The sequence below is a fragment of the Thamnophis sirtalis genome, unplaced genomic scaffold (assembly GCF_051295495.1).
Source record: "Thamnophis sirtalis isolate CommonGarterSnake01/CBP01778 unplaced genomic scaffold, rThaSir2_p1.2 scaffold_6, whole genome shotgun sequence".
NCBI lineage: Eukaryota > Metazoa > Chordata > Lepidosauria > Squamata > Natricidae > Thamnophis > Thamnophis sirtalis.
This window is the reverse complement of record NW_028261386.1, coordinates 122,341,160-122,367,307: the sequence shown is the minus strand read 5'-3', so window position 1 is coordinate 122,367,307 and position 26,148 is coordinate 122,341,160. Positions and strand designations below refer to the sequence as shown.

General features: G+C 38.5%; 1 protein-coding gene across 1 annotated transcript in view; it reads left to right on the top strand.

Moving 5' to 3' along the window:
• KCNQ5 (potassium voltage-gated channel subfamily Q member 5) overlaps positions 1 to 26,148 on the top strand; it is a 337,074-nt gene that overhangs the window by 259,253 nt on the left and 51,673 nt on the right. The window contains exons 4-5 of the mRNA XM_087719161.1: positions 13,156 to 13,331; positions 14,306 to 14,431. Coding sequence (XP_087575287.1) covers positions 13,156 to 13,331; positions 14,306 to 14,431 — 302 coding nt within the window. The remainder of the gene's footprint in view (positions 1 to 13,155; positions 13,332 to 14,305; positions 14,432 to 26,148) is intronic.

Here is a 26,148-nt window from a genome sequence, read left to right as displayed (position 1 = left end):
AAAATCCAGCTTAATGTTTTTTCCTATTGTCTGTCCAGTTAGGCAAGGAAGATCTGTTGGTATCCCATATCCTGGTATCCAAAAATGTCCAGACATTTTTGGATCTGTTTTGGTAAATGCGCTATTGTGCTATTCTTTCTATAGGCTCTTGATATTTATTCATAGCATCTCTTCTCAGCAAATACATAGATAGACCATGTACTCCTTCTTTTATCAGATTTAAATCCAGGCGTCACCTCTAAGGTGGCAAAATTTGTTTCTGCAACTACAGCTAGCGAGGGGAGGGGGATGGAGTTATACAGTAGATGCTATAAAGGTGAATTATATGCTTAGATTTAATTTTGCTACTGTCCAGCCTCGTTTTTTTCTTAGCTCTTTTTCTCTGTTTTGTGCTAATTTTTTTTTCTTTGACATCATTTATGAAGCCAAATATTCCAAATCCAGTTTAATCGTAGTAATGCCAGGTCTTAGTTTATTATATCTTACTGTCTAAATAGTTTAAGAGTATTTTGCGGGGAGGGGAGAAATAGCAAGCTTTTGACATCAGATAGAGAGCAATCCACTGTAAGATTCCCCATCTCTCTGACACATTTTCTAGGGCAGAATAACTGCCACGTCAATATGTGTTTATGGAATTGGAAATAGATACAGACAAGCAATCCTCCTTGTATAGTGGCAAGCTCTTAATGTTAGACAAGGACTGTAAGAAGATAGAAGTACCCCGTATCAGTTTGAGTAGCTCAGCTTTCACAGCTGAATAGTGAAGCTGTTGTCAAAATAAACACCACTTTTTTTAAAAAAATGTACATTCTTGTTCCTTTGCTTGGATAATATTCTGAATAGAATATGTTAGACTGGACATTATTTAGGAGGAATGCAATAATTTATGTTCAGCCACAACCATTCTTCGTAGCCACACTAAATTCCAAAACTAAAGGGCAAATATTTTTAGATCTATCAGTCTGAAACCACAATTTAATAAAAAGAAATGTGTATTCAACCTATATTGAATTGTGGCTTGAATTGCTTTCTTCTTCAGTGATTTCCAGCCGCTGGATAAATTAACCATTGTGGTATGGATTAGGGATAACTGGATCCATATACTTCTGACAGAGTTCTGTTTACTGAAGAAATCTCTTTCGGAGAAGAGAGGAGAGCAATTTATGCCTATATCTTCTAAACAGTGAGAGAAAAGATTTCAAGATTTCAAGATTTAATGAATTTGTATGCCGCCCAATCCCGAAGGACTCCGGGCGGCTTACATAAAAAACAATTTTAAAAGAATTAAAAAATTTAAAATGGAAAAACAAGCAAGTTAAAAAGACACAACATGCACTCAACCTTAGTGGGGCTGGACCTCATTGAAGAGGTCAACAGCCCCAGGCCTGCCGGAATAGCCAGGTATTAGTCGACTTTCGGAAGGCCGAGAGAGTGGGGAGGGCCCGGATCTCTGGGGGTAGATCGTTCCATAGGGCCGGGGCAGCTACAGAGAAGGCCCTCCCCTGAGGAGCCGCCAGACGACATTGTCTAGTCGATGGCACCCGGAGAAGGCCCAACCTGTGAGATCTTATCGGACGCTGGGAGGTATGTGGCAGAAGGCATCTGGGTTGAAGAGGAAAGGGAGGTAGGGAAAGGGAGAAATCATTGCAAGGTCAGGCAGATCTTTTAGACGAAAACAGTGCTTTCTACTACTATCTTAAACTACAACTGTAAACATAAGTCCCATCCTTTGCACAAGTCAGTATCAGGAATTGAATAAACAAATCATAAATGCAAGGAAAAAAGCAAGAGACACAGTGAGGGGAATCCAAAGCTTTAAGGATGGGCCAGGAAGGTTTGGGCAATAGAACTGAGCCTTAAAAAGTTGCTCTCTGCATTTTTTTCCCTCAGGGAGTGAAGCCAACAAATAGCCAGTTTGGTGCAGTGATGAAGGTTATGCCCTAGAAACCAGGAGACTGTGAGTTCTAGTCCCATCTTAGGCAGTGGTGAAATTCAAACTTTTTTTTACTACTGATTCTGTGGGCTTGGCATGGTGGGCATGGCAGGGGAAGGATATTGCAAAATCCCCATTCCCTCCCCACTCTGGGGCCAGCCAAAGGTGGTATCTTCTGATTCTCCAAACTACTCGAAATTTCCGCTACCGGTTATCCAGAACAAGCCAGAACCTGCTGAATTTCCCCCCTGATCTTAGGCATGAAAGTCAGCTGGACTTTGGACCAGTCATTTTCTCTTTCACTCTTTCTCCTTCTCCTTCTCCTTCTTCTCTTTCTCCTTCTTCTTCTCCCTCTCCCCCTCTCCCTCTCTCTCTCTCTCCCCTCCTGACAGAGTTATTGTTGTGGAGAAAATAAGAAGAGGAAGAATATTAGATATATTTGCCATCATGAATATTTTTGTAAAAAAATTAATAAGGTGGGATGAAAATCTAAATAAATTAACTGCGGAGCTGAGGTCTGTGGCTGCCTGGAGTTCTCCTGGTCTACTCTTGGGCAAGTGATCTGATTGGCAGAGCTCAGCTGTTGTATCTTTCAAGCTGCCTTCTCTGGGAGGGTTAACTTCACAGACACTGTCTGTGGGTGCAGACAGAGAGTCCTGGAAGTTGCTGGAACTGTCTCAGCTAGAGAGGAATGATTCCCTGCCTCTAGGATTGTTATCCCTAGATGCCCCTGTTTATTTGTTAAATTGCCCATGCCACATGACTCTCAACAACTCTGAGTGGCTCTGCGTCCACCTCTTCCTGCTGAGAAGTCCAGCAGGGCCCTAGCAAGTGGGTGGTTGAATTGAAGAAGGAACCATTCCACAAATTTTTGCAGAAGAGTCTCTAATTTACTCCAGGGAGACTTTGGACACATTCAGATTTTTGCCCAATAAATCCCCAACTAGGTTCCTACATCAAGCTATTGATAATTACAATTTAATGACCATTTATTAAATGAACCATTCTTGATAGAGTTTGCACAGTGTTCTAGGCAATAGTGGGTTTCCGGGATTTTTTACTCGTGCATGCGCAGAAGCGTCCGGGTGGGTGGGCAGAACTCCTTGCCTCTGCCACTACCAGTTCGTCCGATCCGGGCTGAACTGGCAAAAACCCACCTCTAGTTCTAGGTCATAAACCTTGCTTCAAATTACATTGGCCCAGCGAACATTCCAAGTAAGCTGGAAATAAGCCATGTTATAACTTAGGGCAATATGTGATCACAGTCACTATTTCATTGCCTTATATACCTGATTTATTATAAAATAAAGGTAGGGAACATCCATCTATTCAGAGGGTGAAGATATAATAACCTTATATTATAAGCTAAAATATGAAAATGACTGATGCACAAGGCTAGAAAAAATATCTCTTACCATTTGCTATGACCGTAACATATTAAACTAATTGATAGGATTAGATTTATGGGATTGATGTTCTAAATAAAATCTTTTACTCCAAGACTAATAGCTCTTTTATTTACAATGAATAAATCAACAATTCTTCATATCAATATTTATATAATTGCAGCATGAGAGAGTATATCTTAATCATTGGACAGGGAATATTTTAAGATGCTGTAGGTGTTTTATCTATGTTTCCAGATACTTTCTGCCATTTCAACTACAGTATCATGTTTGGATAGCTGATAAATCTATTACAAGCCTTTTAGTGTCTTTAACGATTGGATAGAAATTATCTGGATCTATTTTAAGATCAAGACAAGCTGAGATCAATAAACCATATATTCCCAGCAGTTAGTCGTTGCAGTGTGCTGGGAAACTATATTTTGCTGCTGAGCACCACTACATACAGAAGGACTAGTCTTAACCAAAAGCAGTTTGAGATAGAGATGTGAGCTGCTATATCAATATTATACAGATGTCCCCGTTGGTACCAACACTGCAGAGGTGGGTTCCTACCAGTTCGCACCTATTCGGTAGAACCGGTTCGTCAAATCTACCGAACCGGTTAAAAGAGGTTCCACCAGTGGACCGGGAAAGCAGGCCACACTACAGAAGAGGTTCCAAAAATGTTTGAAACCCACCATTGGTGGGTGTGTAATGTCCTGCAGTTATCTACACATTAATAATGATCTAGTAATATTTCCTTATACGTTTTAGGGACCTTTCCTTACATAATTGGTGTTTTCTTTCATACTTTTGGATTTCTAATTTCTGTTTCCATTAGTTGGCAATTGCTAAAACCAATCCCATGTGAAAAAGTATTCAAAGCCTTCTTGATTTTAATTGTCAATTTATTTATTCCTGCACATTGTAATATTTATTCATTTACGTATCTGTTTTTCCACTGTTGTACAAACACAATTCCAGCAGCTGCTAACATGTGTAAAATTAAATATATATTATACTCCCTTTCAAATAGCCAACAAAATATTTCTGGTTTTAATTCCATATCTTGCTTTACAATTGCTTCTAACCACTAACTTCTGAATAGTTACTTGGACCGAGCTAAGTACTAATTCATAATTTCATATCCGGTCACATGGGCAGCAAGCCACTCCCATCTGGTCACATGGGTGGCAAGCCACTCCCACAAAGGAGGCCACACCCACAGAGTAGGTTCCAACCATTTTTGAAACCCACCACTGCAACACTGGGAGTGATATCTGTGGTTCATACCATTTAGAGTTATGTGTTGAAGTAACCATTTTCATGTCTTTGCCATCTTATAACAATCTTTCCTGGCAACCCAGTGGAGGTTGGTGGTCCACTAAAAGTTGTGTTGATTACAGGTAGTGCTCAACTTACAACCGCAACTGAGCCCAAAATGTCCATTGCTAAGAAGGACAGTTGTTAAGTGAAATTTGCCCCATTTTATAACCTTACTTGCAACAATGGTTTAGTGAATCACTGCAGTTGTTAAGTTGGTAACATGGTTATTAAGTGCATCTGGCTTCTCCGTGGATTTTGCTTATCAGAGGTTCACCAAAAGTGATTTGATTGAGACATTGCAACTGTCATAAATACATGCCAGTTGCCAAGCGTATGAATTTTGATTGCATGACCATGGGGATGCTGTAACATTTATAAGTGTGAAAAACAGTCATAAGTACTTTTTCCAGTGCTGTTGTAAGAGTCACTACATAAATGGTTGTAAGTCAAAGACTTCCTGTATGTATATTTAGCTTGTTTTCCTTCTCAGTTGACATTTGTGGCACTTTGCAGTATTGTGCTTAAAATACATACGTTTCTTGCATTTTGAAAATCCATTGATGAAAGAAATGTCCTTCTGGGTTCGGCTCCAAGTGGGGAAAAAGACACTGGAGACATGGAGGCTGCTTGGAAAGATGGTTTATTGTTGGACAGGGCCACATGGCTTGAGCCCTGAACAGAAAAGGTGATCACATGCTTCAATGTTGGTGGAGAAGAAGAGAAGGGCTGAGGGAGAGGCTTGCTAGGCTTTTTATAACCTGTTCAGTCCCACCTCTCTGTTTCCTGTTCCTGTGTAAGAAATGTATTCTGATTGGTTGTCAGACTCCCATAGGGCCATGCAGGGGCAACTCTCTGGGCTGTGTTTTGAATCCAGGTTTAGTTGAGTTCTCAGGTGCCATGTGGTCAGTTGAGTAAAGGGCCAATATTATCATGCCTTTACTCCCATCCCCCCTGGGACTGCAGTGGTGAAGTCTTTATTATGTAAAAGGATCTAGCTTGGCCTTCTTAATGGCCCATTAACAGTGGGGATGGGCAGGAAGCTACAGGCAACTATTCTGTCTTTTAAAACATGTTTCTTTCTTTTCATATCCAGAGAAATATTCTGCCTTTTCAATATTTCCTAGGATATTTCATTTTTCTGGGAGAGGGCTGAATGATAACTTCCCACACCATGTATGTCATTCTTTAGCTTACTAAATGCAATTAAATCTTCAGATTGTCAGAGTAACCAAAAACATGATATCTCTTAGGCAAGTACCATTGAATAGAAATAGAGAACAATGCAAACTGCCACAAGGCTTTCACAACACAGAACAAAGATAAACAAGCAACCAAAAACTGAGATGAATGGCTTAGAATAGTTCTAAAACAGAACTATGTAAAATCAGAATAATAAGCTAAATACAGTATAATTGCCTTTTGATATCCCTGCTTTTATTTTATTTTTCTTTCACATCATCTAATGATAGGAAAATCCCAGAGCTAGAAATAGAACTCTGAGCAAGCAACAAACTGGAAAACACGTAATATATATTCAGATGGAATGTTTCCAAGTCAGCTGGAGACCGATCTGCAAATAGACTAAATCTGTTGGATCCAATCTGTATTAAACTGTACCATTTTAAAAGATCTTTAGAGAGTACTTACCATTGAAAAATGATGCATATGTATGTTAAAATAAATAAAATTGAGGCTTTGCTTTGTTTTAAGTTAATGCAATGTCTTGTGCTCGTTAAAAGAGAGATATACTCAGGTCAACTGGCATAATGAAACATTATTATATTTAGTTTAATATTTACAAGGGTAAGAGGAGCAAAAGTATACAGTTCCTCCAGTGGTGGGTTTCAAAAATTGTTCGAACCTACTCTGTGGGTGTGGCCTCCTTTGTGGGAGTGGCTTGCCGCCCATGTGACCGGATGGGAGTGGCTTGCCGCCCATGTGACCGGATATGAAGATGCCGACGACACTTGTCAGAACCACCTTAAATTACCTCACACACAGCACTGGCATGCATAAGAATATGGTATAATCGTGTTTTTTAAAAGGCATCTTTGGTTTGCATTAAAACAACTTCAACACACGAAATGTTCTGATTGCACCACAAACGCAGTAGTCATCCTTACCTTTCACAGAGGCACTGAGTTTTATAAATATGAGCATGATAGTGTAGAATAATCATTTCCAAGGACCAGTGTGGTGGGTTTCAAAGATTTTTGGAACCTCTTCTGTAGGTGTGGCCTGCTTTCTGGGTCCACTGGTGGAACCTCTTCTAACCGGTTCGGTAGATTTGACGAACCGGTTCTACCGAATAGGTGCGAACTGGTAGGAACCCACTTCTGAATTCCTCTGAAGATACATCAAATATGTACAGATAGCCCTCGACTTACAACACTTCATTCAGTGACCATTCAAAGTAACAGCAGCAATGAAAAAAAGGGACATTTTTCACAGTAATAACCTTTTGCAACATCTCCATGATCATGGGATCAAATTTCAGATCCTTAGCAGCTGGTTATTTATGACTGTTGCTGTGTCCCAGGGTCATTGCAACCTTCTGACAAGCAAAGTCAACGGGGAAGCCAGATTCATTTAACAACCGAGTTACTAACTTATCAACCTCAGTGATCCCCTTAGCAACTGAGGTAGACAAAGTTGTAAAATGGGTCAACTTAACAAATGTCTCACGTAACAATAGAAATTTTGAGCTCAAAATTTTACAATACAATACAATACAATAGCAGAGTTGGAAGGGACCTTGGAGGTCTTCTAGTCCAACCCCCTGCCTAGGCAGGAAACCCTATACCGTTTCAAACAAATGGCTATCCAACATCTTCTTAAAGACTTCCAGTGTTGGGGCATTCACAACTTCTGGAGGCAAGTTGTTCCACTGATTAATTGATTAATTGTTCTAACTGTCAGGAAATTTGTCCTCAGTTCTAAGTTGCTTCTCTCCTTGATTAGTTTCCACCCATTGCTTCTTGTTCTACCTTCAGGTGCCTTAGAGGATAATTTGACTCCCTCTTCTTTGTGGCAACCCCTGAGATATTGGAACATTGCTATGATGTCTCCCCTAGTCCTTCTTTCTCTTAAACTAAACATACCCAGTTCCTGCAACCGTTCTTCATATGTTTTAGTCTCCAGTCCCCTAATCATATTTGTTGCTCTTCTCTGCACTCTTTCTAGAGTCTCCACATCTTTTCTACATCATGGTGACCAAAACTGAATGCAGTATTCCAAGTGTGGCCTTACCAAGGCATTATAAAGTGGTATTAACACATTCTAAAGTGGTATTAACACAAAATGTATTAACATTTTGTGGTTGTTGGTTGAGGACTACCCGTATATTTAGCTGTTGTGTTTGCTTTTTCCTTCGCTGTATTATATCTGCACCTCCTAGTAAGAGTTGAGAGCTAACTGTGTTGACTATTAAAAGTCTTTGGCCACCAAAAGCATGAATTTGTACCACCCTGGTCAACTGTCGTATAATATGGGAACGCATTTCACTTTTTGGTTGTTCTGAATTAAATCATTTCTCTGTCCAAACTAAGAGTGCTATAGTTGCTTCATGGAGATTGTTGAGTAGATCGTTCAGGGTAGAGATCAGAAGAAAAATCAAATCAGCATGTAAGATGAGATAGAGGAACTACATCACAATATTCTGGTGAAGAATTTTACTTTGGTGCCTAATCGTGATGTCACTGCTGAGGTTCAACATCTTGCCCTTAATGAGGAAAAATAAATAAATCAACTGAACACATACATAATTATTGGAGTAATTGTTCTTAGACCACCTATAAAGTGCAATTCATAGAATAGGTAATTGTACCTCTTCTTAAATCTTGTTTGTTTTCAAGGACCAATCTTTTTACCCGTGCCACATACCTGCAAAAAGCGGTATGTTGTATGTCTGGTCATGGCCCCTGTTTTTTGATATCACTGATCTCTCTTGTGGCCACCCTAGGATGCAGTCTTTGGAAACAGCAATAGACCTGTTTTTAAATAAGGTTTTAGTATTCCTTTGAAACAAAGCTAGACGTGTGATTTTAAAAAAACCAAGGTTGTTGCATCAAAGGTTGATTTAAATGCAAAAAGAGATCCAGGTGCTGCTAGCTGTGTGCCGCACTACTGTCATCTCCATAGGGGTTTCTAAAATATTCCTTCCAACATTTCCTCGCTTCAGTTTTATCACAAATCATTTCCATTACTGTTTTTTTTAAAAAAAAAATCCATTGGCTGTATTGGACAACCCTTGTTTAATCCTCTTTATCCACTTCCAAAACAGGTGTTGTTGTTTTTTTAGAAAAATCACTGCATTTTCTCTACCTTTTAAAATGTACAAATAGCAATTCATTTTACTTTGTGGTGTTAACAAGAAATACGTTTTCTTTTCTTATTTCTACTTTCTGTTCATTCTGTTGGGAGAGGCATTTATCTTCTGAGGGTTTTATTTTCATGTAGGACATACATTTTTTATTTCTTATTTCTTAGATTTTTTTCCCCCTATGTTAACATCTCAGATCTACCCATTATCCTATCTTAAAATTGTGCATCCCCCACATTCATAATCTCTCATCTCTCTTGCATGCTTCACTAATTTGTTGATTCTTTCATTATAAACAACCCATTATGCTTTCAGATTTAGATTCTTTCCTATGCCATGAGTACGTAAGCCTCCATTTCTAATTAAAATGATGCCAAAATGATGAAGCATTCATTGCTTTACCATGACGCACAGGCCAACCTTTCATATTTGTATGTTTGCAAATGTTGTGGCCCAACAGCGGCCGACTGAGCTGTTGGTGGAATCTGACAGCGATGAACACTATGGGACTGCCCTGGAGGCTGAGGAAGACTCTGGGGGGTGTTCGGAGTCAGAACAGGGATTAGAGAGGCCTGTTGGCCACCAGGTGGCGTCTGAGTCAGGGAGCAGTGAGGAAGAATAGAGGGAGGCTGTCTCTGACGTACGTATGCGTAGGGCTGCGAGGAGGAGGGAGCAGCTTTGGAAAAAGGGTCACAGAAGAAAATAGGAACAGGTGGCTACTGAGTTGCCCCTCCCGGAGAACTTATAGGTGGGGCGCCAGGAGGGGAATTTTGCAGGAAACAACAATTTACTGATCCAGCCCTAGAGAAAGATTGGGAGAATTTCGTGAGTTCAAGCTTTGTTTCATAGAGATAGCTTTCTGGGCTCCTATTCAAGGGGTTGCTTATCTCCCTCCTTAGTCGTGGCAGACAGCCAAGTCTGTGTCCATATATATTGTAGAGGCTTGGGACAGAACAGCAACGCTGCTTGAAAGAATGTAAGAGCTTGTATCACAATAGCCTCAGGCACATTTTCTCATTTGGTCCTCCTCACCCACCTTTAGGTGATTATGTTTTGTACTTGAGTGCTTATTCTTAAATGACATACTCAAAATAAGTAGACCTTTTTGCAGAGTGTCATTGGGCCCCATAGCATTTATTCCTGAATCTCTAAGTATTCTAATTACTTTTAATATACCTGCTCTTCTCACCTGTCACATAGCAGGATATTTTTTCCCTAGAATTACATTTATTCAGAATGTTACAATTTTTTCCCAAAACTCATCTCTGGTTCTTCCATTATCACTATTCACAGAAATGCACATATAATTATCACCAGCCAATGGATTTCTATTTCTATATGCACTCACAGCACACCCTGAAGGATACCAATTTATTTTCTCTTGACATATACTTTAGGTTTTTCATTCATAATTAAATCACTCATTTCATTCTATTGCAAGTATTCATTAACTCCCTTCCACGAGATCAGACTACATTCAAATGTATTATTATTCTCCTGATTTCCCATGTAGCATATCTATATAATTTATTTCATTCCATTCCATTTTATTTCATTAATTTTCATCATTTATCCTCTTACATTTCTATCTCAAAGTCATCCCTATGCCCTGGGTGTCCAAATGACACCATGGACATTGCCCTCTGCCACTTATCAGAGTTAATCAAGGCTTTCATATAATGCTTTTTAGGAAGATAAAGTACTTATTACTTACTTACTTTTGCATGTACAGAATAATTTTTAGTCTAAGACAAGTTGTATTGAATCCTACATTCACATATAATGTTCATATATACATACACACTGTGTGTGTGTTGAAAACACCATTGAAAATACTGAGTTATTTGTTTAAACTTTATTTTATTTATTTATTACATTTTTATAATAAGGTGACTGGGTAGCTTTATTCATTCTTTTTTTTTTCTATTGATTTTTAATCAACAAAAGGAATCCCAAAGAGGAGTAGCTTAAACTAATCTTTATTCAAAATAAGTTCAAAATATGACTAGATAAATTCTTGACAAGAAAGGAGGAGAAATTAAGTAATTCAGTTCATGGGGTTGTCATATTGAAAACCTATTTAATGTGAAGAAAGTCTTAGTACTGTAGTCAATTTATTTTGATTGAGACAGACATAAGGAAAACTAACATTAAATTGTTCTCTTTCACACTGTTAGAATGCTCAGGATGTATTAGATGCCCAAAGTAGGAAATTCAAGTAAATTATCCAATTTTCTGAATCCTTTCTATCTTAGAACAGTATTATAGCAGCAAAAGTAGAAATCAATTTTCACCTATTATGGTAGTATCTGCATCATTCAGAATTATTGTGACGTCTGATGTACTTTTGAAGGTACTTCAGTTCCTTTTATCTTAAAAGACAAAGCTGTTGAAACAGGACGACAAATACAGGAAGAACTGAAATGTCTATTTCCCAAATTGTTAATTAACAAGATTCCCACATACAGAATGCTCTGAATAATTTGGCATTGTATTACAACCTCTGAAAGAAATCAGACAATAACATTCAGATAATTTCCTTAAGATATACCAGTTAAGTAACTTAAGTTGCCTGTAAGCAAAGTCAGTTTAAGAGAAAAATGCTGCACTATAAACAAAATAACTGAGGAAAAATATTATCAGAATATGAGAATCTGAATCAGTGGTGGGTTTCAAAAATTGTTCGAACCTACTCTGTGGGTGTGGCTCCTTTGTGGGAGTGGCTTGCCACGCATGTGACTGGATGGGAGTGGCTTGCCACCCATGTGACCAGATATGAAGATGCCGACGACACTTGTCAGAACCACCTTAAATTACCTCACACACAGCACTGGCATGCATAAGAATATGATGTAAACTTGTTTTTTAAAAGGCATCTTTGGTTTGCGTTAAAACAACTTCAACACACGCAATGTTCCGATTGCACCACAAACGCAGTAGTCATCCTTACCTTTCACAGAGGCACTGAGTTTTATAAATATGAGCATGATAGTGTAGAATAATCATATCCAAGGACCAGTGGTGGGTTTCAAAAAATTTTGGAACCTCTTGTGTAGGTGTGGCCTGCTTTCCAGGTCCACTGGTGGAACCTCTTCTAACTGGTTCGGTAGATTTGACGAACCAGTTCTACCGAATAGGTGTGAACTGGTAGGAACCCACCTCTGATCTGAATACTGCCTTAATATATCTTATCAGACATCAAATCGTGTTTATAAACCGTTATGTTGCTTCCTTAATAATATAAATTGCATGCATATAAATTTAATAGTCAAGTACATGATACTGATATAATTACTTCAATTGTCCCTCAGTTTCTTTGTCACTTATCCCAAACATATATCAATATATCACCATCACTTGAGCAGATTGTAAGTGGGTTTTTAAAGGATGTTTTCAACTTTGCCACTGGATATTTTGCATGGCTCCATCCCACAATATATTTATGAATAAGCTTGAACAAATCATACGTATGATAACCACCTACAAGCACTCACGTGATTATGATTGTTTTGTAATTTTTGCCATCTGGATCATACCAAGTATCCATCACACCAGCAAATTAACTTGGAGTAAAGCTATCAGTAATCACGTATGGATTATTGCTACTAAATAAACATAATAATTAAAGATAAATTATTTAACTCATTTGATGTGCAAAAAGAAATTAATTGCAACTTTAATATAAATTACCTCAGAAAGTCCAGGGATTTAAAGAGTGTTTTTTCTTCAAAGGATATTCTTGTGTATTTGATTATAATATCTATGAGTATCTTTCTTATTCAGAGATTCCTTCTCAAGGATTACTCTTTGCTATTATCATCTGACAATTCCTAAATGCTGCTAAGTGGTTTGGCTAATCTAGATAATTTCTCCCAGGTTGGTTTTTAAAGAGTACACCAAATTAAATTGAGCCTTAAGAATAATGTGATAGAGTTTCTATGTAAAGTTGGGTAATCACCAGGTAGTCAACTTAATTGAGAAATGCTAGAATTTATCAGCATCAGCAGTCAACATTTTCTCTAAGAGATGAGTACTATTAATACTATTAACCAATAATTTCAGTTCCTAATAACTAATTAATATTTAACATTAAACAACAATAATCCAATTCATCAGATGCTGGCATGTAATTGACTATACAATGTCCATATCTGCATTAATATATTTTGTGATGTATTTTTTTTCAGACATCATTGTTCTCATCGCTTCAATAGCAGTTGTTTCTGCAAAAACTCAGGGTAATATTTTTGCAACATCAGCACTCAGAAGTCTTCGTTTCCTACAGATTCTTCGTATGGTACGCATGGACCGAAGAGGAGGAACTTGGAAATTGTTAGGCTCAGTGGTTTACGCACATAGTAAGGTAGGGGCCCATCCATATATTTCATTTTTGTGAATGTATTGAATATATGCTGCAAAAAAAGAGAATTCCAAATTTAAATGAATGATCCAAATAACTTGCAAATGTCAGCATTCCAAGTATCTTGTAGAATTAAATCAGAGTCCAACGCTAAATGAACCTTAAAGTTCCAATTTAATAAAGCAGACATCTTAGCACATCTGTGTAATCCCAATTCTGGAAATTACATCAGAATTCCACCCAGTTAAAAGTTCATGATCTTGTCCCCACACCCACAAATCCATCACATGGTCCAATCTTCTTCTTCCACGCTGGCATCTCCACCCAGCTACTTCCGGTCAGGTGTAAAAGTGCGGAGACAAAAGATAACCTTGGTCTTCTAGAAAAGAATGACAACAACACATTCCACAATCCTACTCCTTTCTATTCCCTCCTCCCATCAACTATACTACTGAAAAAGCATAATGAAATAAGACAGTGTGGCAGGCCAAAATTCTAAAAGGAATATAATTGCAGGACTGACAGCAATATTTTGATGTGTATTGACCTTTCATGAGTGTGTGCATGTGTTATCCATCTATCACTCTCTCCATCCACCCCTTCTAACTTCAGAAGTCAAAGAACCATAAAACAAATTATTCTTATTGAAAAACTTGTGTGGTCTTATGTGTGTTTGAAATCTATACATTATAATAGAAATTCTCTTTTGTCATAGAAATAAGTTCTGCTGATTGAACAAAAAAATTAAAAAGCCCACTAGAACTATCCAACTTCTGGCATAAATGAAGTAGTTTGAATTCTGAAGCCCTGAAACAGCATGAATAATTATATTTGTAATTTAAGGGATAATTTGTATACTCAAGGAACTTTTCACATTTAGCTAAAATGAACTCTATTAATCTTATATTCCAACAAATACACAAATTCAGATAAATTATCAGAAATGTTTATATTTTAATTCTTATTTTATCTTACAGGAATTAATCACAGCTTGGTACATTGGATTTTTAGTACTTATTTTTTCATCCTTCCTTGTCTATCTGGTTGAAAAAGATGCAAATGCTCAGTTTTCTACATATGCAGATGCTCTGTGGTGGGGCACAGTAAGTACAAAATCAATCAATCTTTGTAATATAAACTAACTTTCCCCAGTCTGGTGCCCTTTGGATTGAGACTGCAACTTGATAAATTTCCAAAAAATGTCCATGGTTGGCTGGGAATGCTAGGAGGTTGCTGTCTTAACATAACTGGAGCATAGCACATTGACGAAAGCAAGTTTACGCTTTGCTGTATTTAATATTCTTTTGAATCTTTTTAAATGAATGGACCTATTATTTTGTATCTTGGTAAAGGAGGCATTGATAGGTTGAGGGGAAGTAGTTGGGGGCTATATACTAGCTGTGATTTTAGCCAAATCTAAACTAAAAACTAAATGTGGTTGAGACCTTGCTTGTTTTCTCTCTCTCTCTCTCTCTCTCTCTCTCTCTCTCTCTCTCTCTCTCTCTCTCTCTCTCTCTCTCTCTCTCTCTCTCTCTCTCTCTCTCTCTCTCTCTCTCTCTCTCTCATCATCCATGTATCCTTCAATACTTCCTCCTCTGTGATTCATGCTCAAACTAAAATGCTCATATCCTTTCACCTAAAAATAGACATATACAAAAATATATTCTCTACATTGTTAGAGAATTTCATGCATATCCATTTTTCTCTCTTTTCTACTTGTTCATACACATATGAACAAGTATGCCTCCCATACTTTAATTCCACTTATAGCTTCTCATTCAAACTATCCTGTCTTTCTTGCCCAGACACATAGCCTCTATCTTCTTAACCAAATGTTTACAGTGTTATTGGGTTCTTTTTTTCCCATTAGTGAAATGTTTCTTTTTTATAGAATCAGGATGTATATGTATATGTATATGTATATGTATATGTATATGTATATGTATATGTATATGTATATGTATATGTATATGTATATGTATATGTATATGTATATGTATATGTATATGTATATGTATATGTATATGTATATGTATATGTATATGTATATGTATATGTATATGTATATGATGTATATGTATATGTATATGTATATGTATATGTATATGTATATGTATATGTATATGTATATGTATATGTATATGTATATGATGTATATGTATATGATGTATATGTATATGTATATGTATATGTATATGTATATGTATATGTATATGTATATGTATATGTATATGTATATGTATATGTATATGTATATGTATATGTATATGTATATGTATATGTATATGTATATGTATATGTATATGTATATGTATATGTATATGATGTATATGTATATGTATATGTATATGTATATGTATATGTATATGTATATGTATATGTATATGTATATGTATATGTATATGTATATGTATATGTATATGTATATGTATATGTATATGTATATGTATATGTATATGTATATGTATATGTATATGTATATGTATATGTATATGTATATGTATATGTATATGTATATGTATATGATGTATATGTATATGATGTATATGTATATGTATATGTATATGTATATGTATATGTATATGTATATGTATATGTATATGTATATGTATATGTATATGTATATGTACATGTACATGTACATGTACATGTACATGTACATGTACATGTACATGTATGCATGCAGGTTTTGGTGTATTTGGGTCTTTTCCCATGCGCGCAAACACGAGCCGAAGACACCAGCCTGAAGATGACGAGTGGGACCTCGTCGAAACGTCGCCAAGATACTCTCAATCTTACACGGGAAAAGACCCGAATACACCAAAACCTGCATACCTGTACCCGTGAAAATCTACAAAAACAAATATATATAAATAAATAATGGAAAAAGAAAAGCATGCAAAAAAAACCTGGTTTAAAATGAGGGGGCATTCAGCTAGAGGTACCTCAGCAAACACTACCGTGTTCCAAGGACACAGAACTGAAATCACCCAGTTGTGGATAGTGATTGTCCTGAATATAATTCTTTCAACTGTTATATATTATGACTGAAATCGACATAGGTAATTGTGCAGCTTAGGTTTCAAAATAAATATAGGTAGTCTTTGCTTAATCACAGTAATAGAGACCAGAAACTCTGTTGCTAAATGACATGGTCTTGCAGGGAAATATCACATTATTCTGCTGACTTACAACAGCAGTTACAGTTGTCATTGTTAAGCAAATTCCATAGGATCTCTAAGTGCAACATCATATGGTAGCCACTTGTGACATCCAGCTGGCTTCCCCATTGACTCTGCAGGTTGGAAGCTGGCAGGAAAGGTTGCAAATGACTATGGGACACTCTGACCATCATTACTGCGAGCGGCTTGCCAGTTGTTCAAATCAAAAGCATATGACTGCAGAGATGCTTTGACAGCCATAACCGTGAGGATCGGTCATAAGTCTCCTTGTTCAGTACCATCATAAATTTGAACGGTTGCTGAACAAGTGATTGTTAAGTGACTTCATGTGTAAAGCCCTCTTTCCCTTAGGCCAGTAATGGCTAACCTTTTCCAGACCGAGGGTCCAAAGCATAGACCCAAACCAGTGGTGGGTTTCAAAAATGGTTTGAACCTACTCTGTGAGTGTGGCCTCCTTTGTGAGAGTAGCTTGCCATCCATGTGACCGGATGGGAGTGGCTTGCCACCCATGTGACCGGATATGAAGATGCCGACGACCCTTGTCAGAACCACCTTAAATTGCCTCACACACAGCACTGGCATGCATAAGAATAGGATGTAAACTTGTTTTTTAAAAGGCATCTTTGGTTTGCGTTAAAACAACTTCAACACACGCAATGTTCTGATTGCACCACAAACGCAGTAGTCATCCTTACCTTTCACAGAGGCACTGAGTTTTATAAATATGAGCATGATAGTGTAGAATAATCATATCCAAGGACCAGTGGTGGGTTTCAAAAAATTTTGGAACCTCTTCTGTAGGTGTGGCCTGCTTTCCGGGTCCACTGGTGGAACCTCTTCTAACTGGTTCAGTAGATTTGACGAACCGGTTCTACCAAATAGGTGCGAACTGGTAGGAACCCACCTCTGACCCAAACCCCCAAAATGTAATGCACCCCTGCACAAGTTAGCCATACAAGTCTAATAAATGGAAAGTGCACATTCTCCACACACATGCACATGCGGGCCCCCACATGCCCCCACCCCCATGCACAGCAGAGACCCAAAGACCAGGCATGCAAACATGCACAACTTGCATGCTATCAGGGCGCTGGATTCATCATCACGGCTTTAGGCATTATAAAAACAGACAAATAGTAGCTCTGGAAAAAGATTTTGAAAGTTTTATGTAGAAAAATAAGAATGTTAAGCCATTAGAGTTAACTCTCAAACCAGGATGATAAAGACTAGATTCTGAGCCATTATTTTTATCATAGCAAGAGTGTGAATTTTCAGCTATCGTGACATTTGACTCTGAAGTCCTGGAACACTCAAAATTCTTGTGTTGAAGTGCAGTCTTTCAGACCCTAACCCTAACTATAGTAGCTTGGCATGTTAGATCAGACTAAAATGAAGTTCTGTAGGTTTTGATACAACACTTTATATGACCCAGGCTTAGTTTAGCATATTTTGTGAAACAAGTCATTAGGTTAAGACATGATCATTATCGGTAATTTGTTTGGGTATAGCACTTTTTTTTTTCTAAATCCGGCTTAAATTTTAGCATGTTGAATATTCCCAATTAATCAGTCCACAATAAGATTTAAGGAGAAACACACACAAACACACACATACACAGTGGTGGGTTTCAAAAATTTTTAGAACCTCTTCTGTAGGTGTGTCCTGCTTTGTGGAAGTGGCTTGCCGACCATGTGACTGGGTAGGAGTGGCTTGCCGACCTTGTGACTGAGTGAGTGTGGCCAACTTGTAAAATGTGGTGAAACTCACTTAACAACCCTCTTGCTTAACAACCAAAATGTTGGCTCAGAAACTCTGGCATTGAAGTGTGCAAGTCTTAAAGCTGTCAAGTTACAAGACCCTTGCACCCCTAACCCTTTAGAAAAAAACACCCGGTGGTGTTCAAACTTGACAGCTTTAAGACTTGTGGACTTCAACTCCCAGAATTCCTCCTCTCGCTCTTCATCTTGATGATGTTCGGACGGGTGGGGGGAGGGAGCTGGAACCGGTTCTAAATGGTACTGTAGATTTGTGGAACCTCATCTATAGAAGAGCTTAGAACTGGCAGGAACCCACCCTTGCACACACACACACCACTCACCTACCTGTATTCTTGCTTACGTATTCTTTGACATACGTACTTTACCATGCTTTGATCCATCCTGCTGTCCTCAAAAAAGACTTGGTCTAACATTTTTCCTTTCGTGTGTGTGTGAGAGAGAGAGCCTCATACTATAACTATATATGAAGTCAATCAATAGGAGAACAGAATCTCAACTACAAGGTGGTACCAACCATAACCGAACACTGTCAGCTAATCAAAGTGTCAGTCTTGGCCTATTCACCTTTGTACAACTTCCTCCCTTAAAGATTGATCTTTAATCAAAATAATTTGCCCTGAGGATTGGATTTTAATTTAACAAATAGCCAATACTTATTAGGAGCCTGAGGATGGCTTTAACATTTTATTCCGTCATTTTGCTGTACTCTTATTCAGTTAATGCTCTGTTTTTCGGTTCCTGTGAGGATTTAATATGATTTTCAGAGAAAAAAAATAAGCATTAAAAAAAACAAAGCAATACAAAATACTAAACACATATGCTAAAATTAATACTAAATCCAGTTAACAATTTACAAAACGAAATAAAGAGATGTGACTTTACAGATTTCAAAACGCTTGAGAGAATGGGGACCAAGCACAACTCCTAAAGGAAAGTGTTCCATATCCTGGGAGAATAGAGTCCTTTTCCTTCATGCTAGAAATGGATTTTAAGGGTCAGATTGTTTTATAAAGGGAAAGGTAGTTTCTTAGATAGCCTGACCATTTAAGGGCCGTGATTATTATTATTGTTGTTGTTGTTGTTGTTGTTATTGTTATTGTTATTGTTATTGTTATTGTTAACGTTAACGTTAACATTAACATTAACATTAACATTAACATTAACATTAACATTAACATTAACATTAACATTAACATTAACATTAACATTAATTAGACTTATATACCGCTTTATATGGCTTTCAGCCCTCTCTAAGCAGTTTACAATTTTTTTTAGCAAATTGAGTCTGCAACGTGCCCCCACAGTCTGGGTCCTCATTTCACCCACCTCGGAAGGATGGAAGGCTGAGTCTTCCTTGAGCCGGTGAGATTTGAACCGCTGAACTGCAGATCACAGTCAGCTAAAGTGGCCTGCAGTACTGCACCCTAACCACTGCGCCACCTCGGCTCATTATGGTGAACCTATGGCACACGTGCTAAAGGTGGCACACAGCGGCCTCTCTGATGGCATGCAGCCGTTGCCCCAGTTCAGCTCTGCCATGCATGCATGGAGGCGCATGCACAGGGGAGCACATGCACGGGGGGGGAGACGCCCATTGCATTTTGGGCACTCGGTCCGGAAAAGGTTAGTCCTCACTGATTTAGGGTTTTAAAGGTACTTGGCAAATGAGCTGATATATAAATTAAAGGAATAACTAGGTCAGATTTAGTAAAGAGTTTATTTTTTTAATTCATTTGGAATGTGTTTTCTTTTAATTTGGAATGCTTATTAAAAGATGCATCCCAACAGATGGGCACATCCCTCGAGGATGTGGCATTGCCAAATGACTGCATCATTTGTTAAGAGTGCTTCCTATTTCAGATAACACACTTTTATAATAATATGCTACTCAATAATTCGCTACCAATGCCTTGAATGTGTCCCACCTACACTTTATACCCTGTGGTGATGCATTCATAAAGGTGTCTATGTCGCCTTTCTGAACCATTAAAGGATGGTAGCTCTCCATGCTGGAATGTCCTATTTTATAATTGAACTGATAAGAGCTAGATTATAGATTTCACTAACCATAACAGCCACTTTATAATCTTAAAAATTATACTTATAATATCACATTTTATTCATTTTTGAGGTTTGATTAGTGTAATTACATAATGATAAAGCAGTCCTGATGTTGATTTTATCCATTCAGTCGTGTCTGACTCTTGGTGATTCCGTAGGTCTCTCTACATCTTCCAATCTTACTTCTTTGAGCTTTTCTATGCTCTGATTTGTAACATCTTCCATAATGTCTTTTCAAATGGTAGACATTTTTTTTAAAATTAACTTCTGACTCTATTGTTTACAAACATCCTTCAGGGCATCCAATGTTAAAGTATTCTGCTAATTCTGCAGTTATAAGACAGATTGAAGTTTTCTTCTCTTCAACTGTAATTTTTAATCCCTCCACGTTTTTCCTGTGGCATCCAACCTTTAAAGTCCTATTTTATCATTTATTTTTAAGAATTCAAAAGAACAGCATCTTCCCACAGAAAGGATTCTTATAATTGATTTCAAAATCTTATTTCTTCAAATCTATCTGGGCCATTTGTAGTTTGCCAAAATCACATGCTAATCGCTCTTTTGCTGTTTATTAAAAAAAATAACTTCATCTTGTATTTAAAATGATTAAGAAATGATGCCCATATAAGCTGCATTACGCCTGTGAGCTTGTTTGAAACTCTTCGACTCCCATCCGCTCAATTCACAAGTAAACGACAAAAACCTCCATTTCTTTGGCCTACTCACAAGAAGCTGTTATTTCACAATCTTTGTTCTTCCCCAGCAGCATGAAGCTGAGTCCTTGTCCTGATAAACCCCTTTTATTTAATTAACAGTGAATTCCAGTCTAGTAAAGTCTTTCCCCTCCCACAGTCTTTCAAGATAGTTCACAATTACTGATCCTTATCCGACTTGGAGAGTGGCCAGGCCGATATCTTTTAGATACCACAATACTTGGCAAGAATGCAGGAATGAATTAATTGTCTCCTACAAACACCTCTCCTCTTTCGCTCCTCTTTTATTCCCTATGGTAAGGGCCATTCACCATCCACCTGTGGCCTATGGTAGGGGCCATTCACCATCCACCTGTGGCCTATGGTAGGGGCCATTCACCATCCACCTGTGGCCTTACTCCTAAGTCGACCCTTGTTCCTTAGCTGTTCCCTTCATCTGGCAACTCTGTGCATGCCCACACTGGGCACAGGCTCCAGCTGTTCATCTGCTTCACTGATGTCTGACTCCAAAGGCAGCTGATAACTGTCAGATGGCCCTAGCCCCATCTCTGTCTCCGACACAGAGCACTCATCAGAGCCTTCCCCAGACTCCAGGACTGGCCCATGTTCCTCCCCAACCTCGTCATTGTCCGAATCTACTGTCAGCTCCTCTGGCCACTGGTGGGCCACAACAATCTTTCTTTTTATCAGAGACTTCCCCAGCCAAAATTTATCTTCTGGCCACCAATCTCCACTCTGACTCCCACTTTTTCAGGGTCATCTACTTCTCCGTGAATCCTCACTGAAAATCCTGGATTGTTTAAACATAATAAAGTGACTCCTCTGAACATCAAGCCAAGAGGTAGCAGCTATGGAATTGACCTGATTTTTTAGCCATCATAGTTCATCACCCAAAGCTTTTATTTAGGCTGATGTGGTGTGAAAGTCAGACCTTATGTTCTATGCTTGTCCACAGCTACTAAAAATGATAGCATCCAAATTTGTCATCAGTCCAGATTTATATTCATTGTAACGCATCGGATGAAATATACTTATATCATGGGAAGAAATTAAGACTGTTTTAAAATCTAGATCAAGAAATAATATTTATTGTTTACTGTATATTTCTCCTTCAGTGTGTATGCTGCTATTTGGAGAAATATGAGTGAACGCTAGCTTCCTGCCTCCACAAAATACCGTATTTTTCAGAGTATAAGACGCACCAAGATTTTGAAGAGACAAATAAAAAAAAAAGTTTTTGCACTCTGCAGACCTCCCAAAAATGACCCGTTTTTCGCAAAAGCAGGCCTGGGTTATTTTTTTCCAAAAACGGGCATGAAGGAGGCTTGTAGAGTGCTCTTGGGGAGCGGGGATGAGCAAAAAATGCTCCATTTTTGCAAAAACAGGCCCATTTTTGTCAAAAAAAAGGGGGCATGCGGAGCCTTTAGGAGGTTTATAGAGTGCTCCTGGGGGCTGAGGGAGGGGGAATTGAGCAAAAAAATTGCCTGTTTTTTGCTCATTTCTGGCCTCCCCAGCCCCTAGAAGCACTCTGAAAGCCTCCTAAAGGCTATGCACAGCCATTTTGATGAAGGGGCGGAGTTTCAGGAGGCAAAAAATGCTGTATTCAGTGTATAAGATGTACCCAGATTTTCAGCCTCTTTTTTGAGGGAAAAGGGTGCATCTTATACTCTGAAAAATACGGTAACTTTGAATCCAGATTTGGAATTTGAAAGCTAAATTGCTTTTGAGTACATTGAGTACATCACAGTGTAAAAGAAAAATTATGTTCAGCTCTGTTGCTTAAGAACTCCTTAAGTATTGGAAACATGGTTGAAATGGAGCAAGAGATCTCCGATACATTTAATGCTGCAATATTTTTTGTCAGAGCTTCAGAACCTGTTGACTGTGAAAAAGAACAGAGTGGATTTTATTCTTCAAGAAAAGCGTGTTGCATATTCTTCCTTTTATAATCGTTTGGTTCTCAATTATACAAAAATCTACAATGCCTCTGAAAGGAAGGACTCTGCTGTTGAGACTTTAATCCTTATTATCATTAAAAGTAGGTGGCACCTTTTCATAAGCCTCTATTTTTCATCAAATAAATCTCTCTACTCTCTGGTGCCTGGCAGTGATCAGATGAATGCCAGATCATTCAGGTTCATTCCTGATCAAACAAGCTAATGTAGCTTTACTGAAAAAAATAACTCTGCAGAATGATTAGCCCTAAAAGAAAATAAGGATTTTGATAGTCCTTTATTAATACTTCAGCTCTTAATTGGCTCTGCATTCATTTTAGAAATGTGATTTATCTTTATTAAACTAATTACAGATAAATTCCTAGCACCTTTAGAAACAACATTTCAGACAAGAGATTGGGCCTTTTTTAACCCCACAAATGGCAGTATGAATGCATTTTTGGATATGGAACAGCTATTCCGATGCTCAAAATCCACAACTGCCTAGATTCTGATGTTTGGATCAGACATGGAAGGAACACGCCTTGACATCTGTAATGGTATTTATTGAGCAGAGGTGGTATTCAGCAGGTTCTGACCAGTTCTGGAGAACCAGTAGCAGAAATTTTGAGTGGTTCGGAGAACGGGTAAATACCACTTCTGACTGGCCCCACACACACCCCCCCCCATCTATTCTCTGCCTTGCAAGCCCCAGCTAATCGGGAGGGAATGCGGATTTTGCAGTATCCTTCCCCTGCCACACCCACCAAGCCACGCCCACCAAGCCATGCCATGCCCACCAAGCCATGCCCACGGAACCAGTAGTAAAAAAAAATTGACTCCCACCACTGTTATTGAAACTGTGGTATGAAAGTCCATTTTAGCCCAGAGAGTTTGCAAATGCTACATTTACCACAGTGAAAAAGTTATGTGTCATTGCAGTATTATTTCTTTCCAAAGAAATGTTCTTTACAGATCTCGTTGTAAGATGTGCCTGCAGTGTATACTACCCAACATAAATTTACAGATCTGTCTTGCTATGCTTGTGTTGGAAGAAATGTCCTTCTGAGTTCAGTTCCAAGTGGGGAAAAAGACACTGGAAACATGATGGCTGCTTGGAAAGATGGTTTTAATGGTGGACAAGACCACATGGTTTGAGGGCCTGGGGGGAAAGGGTCACGTGCCTTGAAGATCTTGGAGGAAAAAAAAGGGGGGAGATGCTGAGAGAGCCAGAATTCTATACCCACTATTGGGCCCTTCCTTGGAACTTCCTGTTCCTGTATAAGAAATGTATTCCGATTGGTGGTCGGACTCCCAGGGGGCGGGGGTCTTAGCTAACTTTGTAGGCTGTCTGTCTTTTGAGTCCCAAGATTGGTTGAGCTGTTGCTGGGTGATGATGTAATGAAAGGGCTGTGGGATTCCTATTATGGCTCTGACTGAAGGAGGTAGATCTTTGTTATGTAGAATAAACTGGCTCAGGCCTTAATGGCCCATTGACAAAGTATAAGTATAATCTTTATTGTCATTGTAGTTAAATACAATGAAATTGAAAGGTGAGGACGCTGAGTTTCTGCCTCTCTTTTAGGGGGAATATTCTGTCCTTTTAATATTAACTATTTCATTTTTCTAGGAGAGCAGTGGGTGCTAATTTCCTACACTTGTAAGTGATACTGATAAAATTTTATCAAGTAAGGTCTCAAAGTCCTCCTTAAGGATTAAAGTAATCACAACTTCATGGCTTTGTCCAAGTTAAATTAAAAGCAAGAGTGGTCATCAATACCTGGTATCATATAGCTATAGCTGGTGCATGTTATTCGTGTTCTTAGAAAAAGCTTAAATTTTAGAAAAAAGTCCTAATTGAGAACCAAAATGTTATCTTACTGTGGTTTAAGATTGTAATGAAACTACAGGTAGTCCTTGATTTATAACAGTTCATTTAGTGATCGTTTAAGTTACAACCTGTTCTGACCCCCTTCTCCATTCAGTAACGAATGCTGAGACAAGCTTAAATGAGAATGTCCTTTAATCACAAGTTCAGACTCTCGGTGGCTGAAAGCCAAGTAAACAAACAGATAAGGACCTTGGCAGCAAGGCCGACAAAATTTGGCAGCAATTCAGACAAACTCTGGCAGCAATCCAGCTTGCCAAGTTTGTTTCTCTTTACTCCAAACGTTGACTTCTGCAAGAAGGGCGTGGCACAAGCAGTCTCTTTTATAGTCTGGGAGAGGAGCTTAATGACCATCAGCTGAGCGTAATTACCTCCTGTAATTACGCAGTTGTTCTTGACGCCGAGTAGCCCTTCGACGGCATGCATCCCAGAACAACTCACAGTTGGATTCTGGATCACTCTCTCTTGTCTCCTCCCCACTGATCCAAGGCTCAGGCGCCACCTTGTGGCCAACCAGTCTCTCTGCGCCCTGCTCGGAGTCGGAACCCTGTCCAGGGTCATCCACATCCTCCAGGGCCGACTCATAGGGCCTCTCGCTGTCGGAGTCTGGTGGCAGCTCCAACGGCTCCTGCCGGGCCATAACACAACCCCCCTTTAAAAAAGTAACTTATGACCATTTTTCACAGTTACAACCTTTGTAGCATCCCCATGATCATATCATCAAAATTCAGATGCTAAGCAACGGGTTCATACTTATGACCATTGCAGCGTCCGGGGGGGGGGTGTCATGTGATCTTCTTTGCAACCTTCTGACAAGCAAAATCAACAAGGAAGCCAGATTCACTCAACAACTGGGTTACTAACTTATCAACTTCAGTGATTCACTTAACAACTGAAAGAAAGGTCATAAAATGGGGCAAAACTCACTTATCGAATGGCTCACTTAACAACAGAAATTTTGGGCTCAATTGTGGTCATAAGTGGAGGATTACCTGTACTCGTTGATCTGCTGATTAATTGCTTGCTTGCTTCTGTTTTTCATTCATTCAGAACACTTAACATTATGTGAATAAAGAATAAAGTTTACGGCATTCCTTGTTTATGTGTGATGGGGCCAGCTCTCTGGAAGAGTGTCTTGCTGGAGATTCAGTCAGCTTCAATCTTATCTGCCTTGCAGAAACAATTGAAAACTGATCTTTTCCATAGGAAGTTTCGGTGTTGATGTCAGATCTAGTTTATGATTATATGCAGTAATGTTTTATTA